Source organism: Antennarius striatus, chromosome 5 (genome assembly GCF_040054535.1).
Source record: "Antennarius striatus isolate MH-2024 chromosome 5, ASM4005453v1, whole genome shotgun sequence".
NCBI classification, from domain to species: domain Eukaryota; kingdom Metazoa; phylum Chordata; class Actinopteri; order Lophiiformes; family Antennariidae; genus Antennarius; species Antennarius striatus.
Window position 1 is genome coordinate 11,700,968 of NC_090780.1, and position 13,831 is coordinate 11,714,798.

General features: G+C 41.4%; 1 protein-coding gene across 4 annotated transcripts in view; it reads right to left on the minus strand.

Annotated features, from left to right (window-relative positions):
- Positions 1–5,791, minus strand: part of cadpsb (Ca2+-dependent activator protein for secretion b) — a 72,100-nt gene extending 66,309 nt beyond the window's left edge. For all 4 annotated transcript variants that reach the window (XM_068315117.1, XM_068315116.1, XM_068315115.1 and 1 more), the window contains exon 1: positions 5,287–5,791. In XM_068315117.1, coding sequence (XP_068171218.1) covers positions 5,287–5,619 — 333 coding nt within the window. In that variant the 5' untranslated portion in view covers positions 5,620–5,791. The remainder of the gene's footprint in view (positions 1–5,286) is intronic.
- Positions 5,792–13,831: the final 8,040 nt, after the last annotated feature.

Sequence of the window (13,831 nt, forward strand, 5' to 3'; positions counted from 1 at the left end):
TTTTGACTTTACTGTTCATGTAATGTTATATCAAGTATGTTCAATGAACAAAAACACCTACATCATACATATTTGTCAGGTAATCTCCCCACCTATATATTTGAATAAACTCACTTGAAGTCTCACATTGTCACCAACTCCACCCACTACCTGTCAATCAAGCGCCCAACCAATCACAGCACATCTGCCAGACGGAATCACGTGAACAATATGGCATAAGGCATCTGCTATGTTAGGAGAAGAAATAACTATACATGTACTTCCCAGTTAACATTATTTTAGAGTATCATAACTGTTCCATCAATTTTCATGTTTTTGAGCAGAGAGTCCAAACAGCAGGAACGACACAGAAAATGGCAACAAATTCTGAGTCAAACTAGCTGGCTAGCACCAACAGTCTGTCAAGTCATGGTTTCCGTTCGGAACGCGACAATCGATGTTGTATCCAAATTGCTTTTCGGGCATCTGACAAAAACTTTAAGTAACTTCATAGAGTTCTGTTCATGTAGTCAGCTAACAGAACTATCACTTCTCTAAATTTCTTTTCCAATTGCTCTTTTGACAGGTGGTTTTTCCTTTAACGTTAGCTCCTTTCCCAATCTCACGATTAGTTAGCTTTCTTCATTCACCTACATTCACCTACGGCTTCGCAATGCCCGCAACAGAGCAACCCATGATTTGCGAATGCAAAGTCGGTATTACATCATCACGTTGATTTTTGATAAGGTTGGGTGAGCTTGGTTTATAATACCAATACATTTGTTTTCATATGTTTGGTATGAAGTCTGATACAATGCGCCCTCGTTCTTTGCGGTCAATGTGTTCCAGGAACCACACACGATTGAGGAATCTGCTACCGAAATCGCCATCTACTTATCTTATTATTTACGGTAATTTAAACGTTCATGACCCTCCCTATACTGATATTAAACCACCTTCTATCCGTATTACCTCTTCCCACACTCTGATATACTGTTTAAAGCACTTTTGTGTCTCCTGTAAGTCTGAGACTGACGGAACGGAGCGGACATCCGCATGCCTTCAGCCAATACAATGCTCATACGGTATCATGCGACTGCCTACTAAAAAGCCACGATGAGGTAGAGTCGCAATCGTTGATACACGATTGTGCGAGGCCGCACTGTATTATTGCTTTATCGGGGAATTTCCACGGGTTCCAGTTACTGAAATGATATAAAGTTGTGTCCATGTGCAGTTTTATCAAAAGCCGAGGGGGTCTACCCAACATGATATGAGAATGTAATGATGTTGAAATCTTTCTTAACTCTATCCCAATACAATCACAATATAATAGATATTTAGACTAATTAACTTTAAATCAACCATAGTAGAAACACAACCATATTCAGTGTTTCTGAATAAGGTTGATGTAAAGCTCATGCTTCTCATGTGAGTCTTAACTTTAAATGCAGAGACAAAATTCATAGGCAACTAGAGTTCCTAAGCTATGTATAAAAACTTTTCAACATATACTCATGTCCTTCTCATCATTGCTTCTTACTGGCAGCGATTCAAGATCCTCTGAATGTCCTGGGGATATTATGGTCTGGTGAAATCTTCAAATGTCTTTGAAGAATAACATTCTGAAACTGTTGGGAGTATCTACCCATGCAGATTGCCGCTACGTTCAAATCCAACTTTGCTTGTAAATGGCTGAGGCTTTTGATAACGCCGCTTTCATTCTGAATCATGACTCTGTCTCCCATTACTAACTAACCTATTTACCTGTGGAATGATCTACTCGGGCGTTTCCGTTCATTCCAGATCTGTCCCAGCACTTTTGTTGACCCTGTTCCAACTTTTTTAAGACCTTTTGGCATATTTCCAAAACTCAGTGAAGTTGATGTGGCCCGATTATAGACATACATTGTGTAAGTGAACGTCAAGATTCCTTAGGCTCAAGACTAACCATAAAGAGGCAAACTTCCTTTGAGTATCACCGATTTACATTTCAGTCGCTACACAGTTCACTCTCAACTCAGAGGAGCAACACCGAAATGTGCAGCATCAAAATACTCTGTTATGTCACAGTTTTACATTAGCCTGCAGGCAGGTGAGTTGATTGGGTTGGATAATCTAAAGAATCAGATTTTATAAATTGTAAAATAAGGGAGATTATTCTGTCCTAAAACACACCCTATGTGACAAAAAGCATGTGGGTTTAATGGATCAGATCAGTATCAGTTTTTTAACTGTGAAGCTTTAGTTACATCAGGGATTTTTTTTTTATTGACTAATACCTCTGCAAACACATCAGCAATAATATGCAACCATGGCAGCATGCAAAAAGGCTCTGAGTAACAAGATAAACACGCTGATGTCTCCGTTTTCATCATCTTCCCTTAGAGTGTTCACATGCACACATTTTTTACACAACAAGGCTAACATGGAGATAATTAGTTTTTTCAAGTACTGGTATGAGGAAAACCATTTGGAAAACCTCATGTTTATCTTGGTGATGTTGAATGAAAAATCAAAGATTAGTAAAATGATTTCAAGTCATCATAAGGAATATGTGAATTACTTAACCATACTTTATGGCACATCATCCAACTGTTGCCGGAACATTTTGTTTAAAACCACAAAAATAAAAATTATGAAATTACAATAAAATCAGAGTTTCCAAAAGTCAGATGGATTGCTCTGTGAAATATGTCTATGTAGCCCACACATCCAGAGAAGTCAGTCAGGTCAGAGGTTCATCGAAGTCAGCAGACTTCATTCTCTCGGGACAATGAACGTCTAAACAACATTCCATGGCAACCCATCAAATTATTATTACCTGCTGACGCATTTCAATCTGTGCAAAAGACTGACAGACTGAGGAACTTCTGGGCTGATATGTTAACATTACCATCAATGTACCAAATTCCACTCAATTCATTTTAAACAATAATGCCCAATAAAAGCTGTCCTGAAGGTAATCTATAATTATGTATGTGCACCTGAGGTCTTTTTTTTTTACATGTAATTATATAAGGAGTTTATCTGCTGGAGAAATTCATCCAAACATCCAGCGCATAATCCCATAAATTTTACCAATCTCTATCAGAAACCTCAAGCATTTACTTACAATATATCTACAGAGAAGAGGCATATGATTATACAAACACATATGCCACGAGTTAAATACACCCACACTCAACCAGCATTTGAATAACAGCAACCTTAAAAGTACAGCTTGTGAAGATGTATTTCAGACTGAATGAGAAAATATTTACCTTGCCCCTGTGCAAAGAAAGAACTGCCTGTTAGTGCCTTATTATGTTTCCTTTTCACAAGATTATAGCAAGATGTTTAAAGCAGCAGTGGAGCTTGCATATGCTGCAGCATGGTCTGCTTCTCTGTGATAGTTCATCAATGCTGCTTGTGTGTCAGAGCTCCTAATAATGGATTATCATGGAGATGCTGTACATGTTTTGGTGAGGTCTTCATGTCTTTTCATTATAGAAATTGCTTTATCATAGTTGTGCGACTAAAATATAATAATTAGGCTCAAATAAGATATAAATTAGATCACTGAGTAGACATTGTGAGACATTTCCTTAAAGTAATGATTTTTGATGGGCATCCATGAAGCCCACATTTAGTGAGATTCATAGCTGAGAGGATCTACAATGGAAATATTGGACCAATGCTTAATATTTTCATTTCAGTGGTACGTATTTGGTCAAAAAAAACATTTTTTTCACAACTACATATCAGAAAATTAACCGAGGTAAAATGCTCTAAATTCACAGAATAAAATGTGTGTGAAATGTTTGGGAAAAAAGACATTGAGGTTTATTGTTCTCCTATAATTTTGCACAAGCTGAAGGGGATTCTCTGAAGGGATTGTTTCTGCCAAAGGAGGCAAATTTTGTGCTAATCAAAGTCCAGCAGCTGACTGTGGACAGACAGGCAAGCTTTGATTTCCTGGTCGGCAGCAAGCATTTGATTGTTTGTTCAGATATTTACTCTCCCACAGGGGAGGATTGTGGATGCCTGAGCTTTGCGATATGAAAGTGCATTAGTAAGCATGCTTTAGATTATCATAACCTACGCTGAACAAGACTACAAATAAACAAATGGAAGGAAACACTATGGCTTTTCCCACCCACATGCACTTGTGTATGAGTCAGCAGAATATTTGGACCATATGGCTTAAACTTTGGCCAGCTGAAGACTAACTGTCGGCAGGTTAAACAAAAACAGCAACAACAAAAAATAAGGGCAGTTTCCATACTGTTTGCAATGTTTCTTCATTAATGTGATCCACAACATACTGCAGATTCATTGCGCTGAGTGAATGTTCAGCAGGTGCACACTGGCTGGGCCCTCTGTGTCGATAAATCTGCTACTACTGAGCCATGTGATGATGGATGTCTTCACCCTAGAGGTAACCTCAGATTTCCATCTGCAGTTTTACTTTACAAATAGTAGCAGATTGCCACTGCAAGACTGTAGTACAAACAGTAAGGCCTGTGCATGATGACTTTGGTATGGAGGACACTATGACCTAAAACTGGCTTCAACATCAGAGGGGCATAGTAGAAACATGAAACTAGGATGCGGGCCTTGTCCCTTAAGGTAACCCATGTCAGTCTTGTAATTTAGATCATTTGTAAATAGTAGAAGAAATAGTATGTGTGGCTATAGAAAAACTGTTATGATCCACCCAGAAGAGGTAGCTCATCTGCAGAGGCAAAGGGCTATTAAGGAACCCTCCTCAAGAGGTCTGTGCCTAAAAGTCACCTTGGGAGGCCGAATTTACCGGATAAGTGATGGCGTAAACGGGTTGGAATTGGGTATCTGCCAGGGAGCCAGCACACACAGCCACACACGGCTGTACATCTATAGTGTAAAGAGTATCTTTGGTGTAATGGAGGTGAACAAAACAATCACACCGTCCAGTTAATCGTCATCCACCATCCCTTGAACGCCCTTTCAATTGATGGGCTTACTGGGATTGATGTCACTCGTGAATGTCTCTATAGAGGAATATGACCTGCACTCAGCCCGCTGCTCTGCAGCACCGCGCGTCCTTCCACCATCCAGAGCTGAAGCGCTTCCATGCTCCACAGTGACGCTCGGAGGATTTTAACATTTTGCGTAAAAGAAGAAAAAAAAAAATCGTTTCAGGAAGAGTGCGTTGTATCATTGAATCGGCCTACTGGTTAAAACCCCTGTGTTCTACTACCTTATGTAGGTCATCAATGACAACATCTGCGACGCAAACGGGGGGGGGGCTACTCGTCAGCATGTGGTTATTTATTATGCCCTTACCTTCTGCTGTCGCCGTGCCATATCTGTTGGCTGTTTTGCATTGAATGGATAAGCGACGCACCGCATCACAAAAACATACAACTGCAGCTTCTTTTTGCGCTCCTCCTCGTCCCTCTGCAGCTTCTCCAGGTCCTCTTTCTCCTCGCTGACGGCCGACGGACTCGGGCTGGTCGGACGCGCACTGCTGCGGCTGCTGCTGGGTGCCAGTCCACCCGAATTCTCGCTGGTTCTGCTTGGAGAGATACGGGATCCGGCCTGAGGTGCCATCGCCTCTTTGCTGTCCTCCTCCACTATCCCATCGGATTCTTCCTCGCTGGACGACGGGTCTAACATCTTGCGTTAGAGGTGATGCGTCCCGACAGATAGCCTAAAGGAGATTAATATATCCCCTGATGATGTCGTTTTCTTATCCGTGCATAGATTTAATATGGTATTTGGCCGAGATCAAGACAAATATAGGCCCTGCTTGTACAGCTGGCTGAGAGATGTCAGCAGTGCGAGTGGTCCTTAAAGGAGGCTGCTCCTTCAAACTCGCCTGCGCCGAGCACTCGTCGATGCTTACGTATTTTTCTGTATTTCATTGGCCAGTCGCCGCTGCGGATGTGAGGGGGAGGTGAGAAGCCAGCAGAAGAGGAGGGGCAGGGGATTTATGTGCACAGATGAGGAGATGGATAGCGGCTTTTGTTTTTGTTTTTTGCTTGCAAAAAAAAAGCGAGTGATGGCCTTTCCCTGCCTGCGAGGCAGAGGATGGTGACACGGGATGCTGAGCAGGTTCCTACATCGCACAGACTGAAGGGTTCACAAGCATCGGCCGGACGGGATGCTGACATACTGCTAAAATGGCTGCTCCTGGGTCGTAACTGAATGGGTACATTACGCCGTTTTAGGGGCTGTGCTCGGTATGCAGATTAGGAAGGTGTAAAATTTTGAGAATGACTCCTGAGCCGCCCCATGCCATGTGCTGCTGAAGAGGGGGGGGGAGGTAAAAACTCCTCGATCTCAGTTTGTTGACACCAGGAATCAATAAGCAGTTTGAATGTTGGTTTTAATCTTTTCTCTAAGTTTAAGAACAAATTCAAACATTATTTACTCGGCATGTAGTTTATGAGTAGCAAATAGCGTTTTTGGTTATGTTGTATAATATGGTGGTAACACAAACATGACTAGCTTTTAAAATACCAAAATCAAGGCAGGATTTGTTTTTAAACTATTTTACTGCAGCCCACATAAGCACTACAATAGACATCAAAAGTCATTTTCATTTGATATGCCACCTATATGCTCATTTTGCATTTCAGACTCTGTCCTGTATTTGTTTGACTGCAAGATATGGCAAAAAGTACCCATTGGGTTTTGATAAATGTTTGTCTGCAGTAGGATCCTGTTCAAGGGAGAGTAGATCCGATTTTGATTAGACTTTCTTGTTTTGAATAAGGATTATTTTTCACTACTTCCTGGATTTGCATCCAAATCTAGGGGGGTATAGAGAAAGAGAGGAAGAGAGACACAGACGATGAATTTAAATTTTTTGCAAACTAAGAAATAGAAAACTCACCTCAATTAACCACCCCTACTAAACAGATTTACACTCACACGGAAATTAAGTATTGTACTCCATTAATTATAAAGTTACTTTTTAACTTAATATCAGGGAACATTTATCATATGAAAGCAATATCTTAACTATTGGTATACTTTTAAATATCAATTCACCTGTAAAATAAATGTTAAAACAAACGATAAAAGAATAAATGAAGAACGTGTTCTTTGGATTCAATGACCTTGTTGGAGGTGACATTTGGATGGGGAAAATGAATAACTGAATTTTTTCTGAATTGTGAAATCTTTAGATAGTTACATACATGACACCAGTGATGTGCAGTCAGGGGCTGTGCCTCACCTGCCATCATAAAAGACAAAAATGGAAGAATGAAGAAATAAAATTGTGGCTCAGAGGTAGAGCATGCACTCTTGGATCAAAGATCCACGGATCAATTCCCGCTCCCACCCAGCCACCCGGAGTGTGAGCTGACAATGGGAGGTGTTGGCTCACCTCATGCTTACAGGCCCCTTGTGTGCTGTGGTTGTGTTTCAGGGGCCTCTACACACACTGTGACTAACACACACAAAAAATGTACATAGATAGATAGATAGATATATACTTTAATAATCCCGGAGGAAAATGCACATATCCACTGTTCAGCCAAACACCAGGGGGAAAAAACAAAACAAAAACAAACAAAACAGGACATACCACAAGACATACACCACACTAACAGACACATGTAGCATTAACAGTACATATACTAAAAAAATTCAAATATAAACAGTATAAAATTAAACTAAATTAAATCCAAATCCATTAAACCGCGTGTTGACCTCGCCACCTCCCCCCCAGTCCTCCTGAGAGAGTCATTGTACCCCCTGATGGCACAGGACACGAAGGAGGACCTCAGCCTCTCTGTGGAGGTGCTGTGTGACAGCAGTCTGCCGCTGAAGGTGCTCCCCTGCTGGGAGAAGGTGGTGTGCAGGGGGTGGCTGGTGTTGTTCATGATGGCCCTGAATTTAGACATGGTCCTGCTCCCTAGAACTGTCTCCACAGAGTCCAGGCCCATCCCGACCACTGAGCCCGCTCTGCGGATGACTCTGTTCAGACGGTCTCTTTTCCTGGCCCCCCCACCCCAACACACAATGGCGTATGACAGCACACTGGAGACTACGGACTGATAGAACATGAAAAGGAGCTTAGGACAGATGTTGAAGGAGGCCAGCCTCCTTAGGAAGTACATCCTGCTCTGCCCCTTCTTGTACACACAGTCCAAGTTGAGTGACCAGTCCAGTCTGCTGTCTAGCTGCAGTCCCAGGTACTTATAGTTTCTTACCACCTCCACCTCACTGCCCTTGATGATCACTGTTTGTGTTGAGGGAGGTGCCCGGCAGAAATCCAGCACCATCTCCTTGGTCTTGGAGACGTTGAGCTGGAGCTGGTTCTGTTGGCACCACTCCACGAAGTCAGCCACCAATGCCCTGTACGCCCCCTCATCACCCTCCCGGATACATGCCACAATCGCAGTGTCATCGGAGTACTTCTGTATGTGGCATGTATCCGAGTTGTGCTTGAACACAGCCATGGAGGTCAGTTTGTCCTGTAGGAGCCGGGGCTGGATGGTGTTGGAGGCGCTCGAAAAGTCAAAGAAGAGCAACCTGGCGGCACAGCCCCCGGTGTCCAAGTAGGAGAGCACACGGTGGTGGAGGTACAAGACAGCGTCGTAGCAGAAGAAAATGCAGCCTGCTCGCGCATGCGCAGAAATAGTCTGAGTAAAAAAGTAATTTCCCCACCTGGGAATCAATAAAGTATACTTTCTTCTAAATTAAATGGTTATATTTATCCAGGGATGTGAATTATATAGTTATTTTCCGTTTAACATAACCAATTTTAGGTTGTTTTTACTAAAAAAATTGCTTATTTTGTCACATTTACCATTGAAATACTGAGAAGAGACCTGCGCTGAGGCACCAGCCATGCCTCACCATGGATTGTGCAATGACTTGACTAGCTGTGCTGGCATGCTATACAGTGAGAGAGTAATGCTATCTCTCTATACGTCGCTATTAAAATGTTCAAGCACGTTTCCTATATGAACATAATTTGTTCAATGTTCTAATTCATCATATTTAAGTAAACATGGAACTCTTAGAGTTCTGTCTCTTCATCAGGCCAAACCAGACATATATTATTAATATATTATCCCCCCTCAGGGGTGGTTCTAGGGCCAGACCCTAGAAGTACAACAAATGTTTGTGTGTGCAAATTATTTAGTGGTTGTTGGAGGACAGCTAAAAACAAAAATACAGGAAATTGTAGCGACAACATTCAGGCACATAAAATCTTACAGTACATGTTTCACTATTTCATCCTTTGTGTAGCATTGTAGATGTTACAGGAGAACTAATGGCTAGGCTCCTACCAGTAGTTTATTCATCATTCATTCATTTTCCTTTATCCGCTTGCGCGGGTCACGGAGAGCTGGAGCCCATCTCAGCTGCATAGAGCGTGAGGCGGGGCAAACTTCAGGCGAGATGCCAGTGCACCGCGGAGTTCCACTGACACATACAAACACACACATACACACACACACACACACACACACACACACACACACACACACACACACACACACTCACTCCTATGGCCAATTTGGAATGGCCAATTAACCTGAAGTGCATGTTTTTGGAGGTGGGAGGAAGCCGGAGAACCCGGAGGGGAACCCGAGCAGACATGAGGAGAACATGCAAACTCCAGCAGTTTAATTAAATTATATTAATTCTTCTTTCTTCATCTTCTTTTCCTTTCGGCTTTTCCCTTCAGGGATCGCCACATCGAATCAATTGCCTCCATCTAACCCTGTCTTCTTCATCCTCTTCTCTCACACTGACTACCTTCATGTCCTCTTTCACTACATCCATAAACCTCTTCTTTGGTCTTCCTCTAGGTCTCCTGCCTGGCATTTCAAAACTCAGCATTCTTCTACCAATATATTCACTACCTCTCCTGGACATGTCCGAACCATCTCAGTCTGGTCTCTCTGACTTTATCTCCAAAATCTCTAACATGTGCTGTCTCTCTGATGTACTCATTCCTGATCCTATCCTTCCTGGTCACTCCCAGAGAGAACCTCAGCATCTTCATCTCTGCTATCTCCAGCTCTGCCTCCTGTCTTTTCCTCAGTGACACTGTCTCTAGACCAAACAACATCACTTGTCTGACCACAGTTTTGTACACCTTTCCTTTCATTTTAGCTGAAACTCTTCTATCACACATCACACCTGACACTTTCCTCCACCCGCTCCATCCTGCCTGTACATGCTTCTTCACCTCTTTTCCACACTCTCCGTTGCTCTGGATTGTTGACCCTAAGTACTTAAAATCCTCCTTCTTCTTGATCTCTTCTCCCTGTAACCTCACTCTTCCACTTGGGTCCCTCTCATTCACACACATGTACTCTGTCACACACATGTACTTACTGCGGCTAACCTTCATTCGTCTCCTTCCCAGGACAAACCTCCACCTCTCTAGCTTCTCCTCCACCTGTTCCCTGCTCTCACTACAGATCACAATGTCATCTGCAAACATCATAGTCCATAAAGGTTCCTGTCTAACCTCATCTGTCAGCCTGTCTATCACCATAGCGAACAAGAAGGGGCTCAGAGCTGATCCCTGATGCAGTCCCACCTCCACCTTGAACTCCTCTGTCACACCTACAGCACACCTCACCACTGTCTTACAGTCCTCATACATGTCCTGCACCGTTCTCACATACTTCTCTGCCACTCCAGACTTCCTCATACAATACCACAGTTCCTCTCTGGGCACCCTTTCATAAGCTTTCTCCAGATCTACAAAAACTTAAATTAAATTAATTAAACAGCCATATGTTTGCCAACATTACTGTTAGCTTGTTAACTTGTCAATAGTATAAGCTAGTTGTTAGCTATGTTGTCTAGCGTTGAATAAGACTCATATAACATGAACATCAGTAGGTTTTCCATCATCATTCCTACCAAGAATAGTGTAAAAAACTTATGTTGACCTAAATTTTGGGCATCAGTAGCAGATAATGCTATGTGTTCAGAATCAGGAGCTATCATAAACATGTGAATACTTGCCTTTGAGAAATTATTAAATATCATTCCACAATCTTGACACTAAAGCCTAACAGAACACGAAGTGGTAGTCATGGATATTATGACCTTCCTGCTTCACATCACATGACGTTTTAGTGAACTCTGAATATGGACATTTCAAAGTGTGTCATGGATAGGGAGGCATTTCCTGTCATGTTGAACAGAATAGAAGCTTATACAATCATTTTGACAATATCAACTGAGAGGGATAGCGCCTTCTTTTCATCCAGAATCCTTTCATAATGAGAAATGTCATCACATTTTCACAGAAGGCTAAACAAACCTACAGGAGGGCATATACTTGATCTCTACAAAAAGAACTTTGTTGCATAAATTCAAATTGTACAGCTGCTGAATTTATGATAATTTGAGTTAATCATTAACTTGGTGTCTTTACCAAAGCGGTCTGAAAGACAAGAGATGTGTTCAAAGACATATACAGTTTGTTAAAGATTTGTTATGGATATACAGTATACAGTAGTATGACTGCACAATTTCACATTGTTCATTAAAGAAGAAATGTGAAATAATCTGATTAACCTTAAGTCTTGCAAAAAACGAGAACTTCAATGGCATCTGTTTGGACCTCAGCAGTGGGGCAGGGTTGACTGACTGGACCTCTTGAAATTTTTGATTTAATACCCATGCGGCAGAACAGGACTACTGTTGACCAGTTGTTTTGATCCCCAGGTTGTTACCACAATGGCATGATGTTGCATTGCTGTCCATCAAAATTCAGACTGTTGTCTGTGAATGCAGGTCAAAGATCTTTACCTTCAATGCATGGTTATTTTTCCTTCAAACATGTGCATTTGTTTTGATTTCTCCAGTTTTTATTAATTTTCCCTTTACACTCATGTATTTTTTCTTCCTGTCACATTGTCCTTCTAACTCACCTCCCCCATCGTCACTGTGCGCCCATGAGAGCATTTACTGTGAACTCAGCAAGCACGGAGAATGACCAGGCCTGCCTGCTTTACTTCTGTGATGAAATTGAAGCTGACAGTTAGGCTGACTAGCTGCTGCGCCAGATGTTCCATACATGGACAACCAGAAAAATCCCTGCAGGTAACTATGCTTTCAAGGACTCCTTATTTCCATTTTTATTCAGTGGAACTACTGTTGCCCTGACTTAGCATTAAGTAGTTCTTCTATAGTTTGTACTCATGTAGCTTGTGGGTTCCTAGTATGAGGTTTGCTTGTATTTCCCATAACCCTTTCCTTATGGGCGAGGTAGAGTGACACCCCTTGCTTCTCTGCAACTGCAAGTTCTTAAGATACTTCGGTCCAGCACTAACCTCAGCAACAACGGAACTCCTGAAAACCTTTTAAACATTAATAATTGACTGATGTTCTCTTCCCACTCTTCTACGTCAACCAGAGTGTGCACACATTAAATGTTGATGCTCTTTGGCGTGGTGCAATACAAAGTTCATTGTGGAAAAACCCCCCAAATATTTTCAAGCAACAGCTGGAAGTATATTTTTTTAAAACAATATTGATTCCTTAATTTTGCAGTACATTTCCATCGTTGTACGGTGGCATCATGCTTAACAGAAACCAAGGAGTGTCTGGGTTTGACAAACCCAGAAACAAGTACAAAGAATCCCCTGTACTTGTGGATGTCAATATGAATAGTCGTTATATAGTATTGCTAAGTGTTGACCCTAAATGACCTGCAAAATTCTCTTTATTAAGTCAACCAAAACTGAAGCTATTGTACAGAGTCCTTAGAAGTACATGATTCTCCAATATATAGAAGCTGTGAATGTCATAACCATGGCCAGAATCTGTTAGTTATCTGCAGTATAACCTCCATATGTAGCAAATTCTATGACTTTATTTTACTGCAGGACTAGCTTCTCTCACCTACGTATTGTGGTACAAAATATAAATAAATAAGAAGAAAATCAGACAATACATAGGCACCTCCCATTTCCAACAGATGTACAATAAAAATAAGTCAATGCATTTATTGCTTCCAGTCTGAATTATTGCAGTTCCATATTATCAGGCTTTGTAAGTCTCTAAAGGCCCTGCAGTTGAATATAGTACCCTATTCAAGATTGAGATCAAGATGAACTATTGTGTCCCAGAGAGGGAAATTTGTCTTTAGATTTCAACAGAATCTTCAACCACAAAATTTCTTAGAGAAACAAACAGCTCTAAAGGCACCTAAAACACATTTGTCATCCACAGAATACAGTGATTTAATAAATAACAAGTGTTTTTTTCTGTCTCTATTTCAAAGGGCTGTATAAAATGAGATACATTAAGTTTTAATCGTTTTCTCTGCTATGAACCTCCTCTCAAAGGGCAGTAGCTCATAGTCCATATGCAGAACATGAGATGGATCAGTTGCTCTTTTATTGGCTTGCCTATAGGTTTAGCCTGAAGAGGGACTTCCCATGATGCATTGAGACCTCTTACATCCTCTCCTACTGAATATTATCATGTCACTGATGCATGTTACCAAGGACATCCTCCCTGGAGACTTGAATTCTCGTATTGTGGATGATCATGATGATGTGTTCAACATAGGAGATGCACTATGTTTATCCAAAGTGCAGAAAAAATCAAAATGTGTACGAAAATGCTTGCATGCATGCCTTTTGACCAGTGCATGTATTGAAGTCCTGTCTCAATATGTAGTTTTTGTCCATTTCTACAGTTGACCACATTGCTATTCAAATAGCCATGCAATTAGCTGTTATGTTAGTTTAGAGCTGTGTTAAGGTGCCCTCAAATCAGTCCTTCTCAATTATTTTCTGTTACGCCCCCCTCTAACAAGAAGAAAACAAGAACAAATGTAATCAGAGACTGCAACATCCCACGACCCCGCGACTACTTGCATACGTCA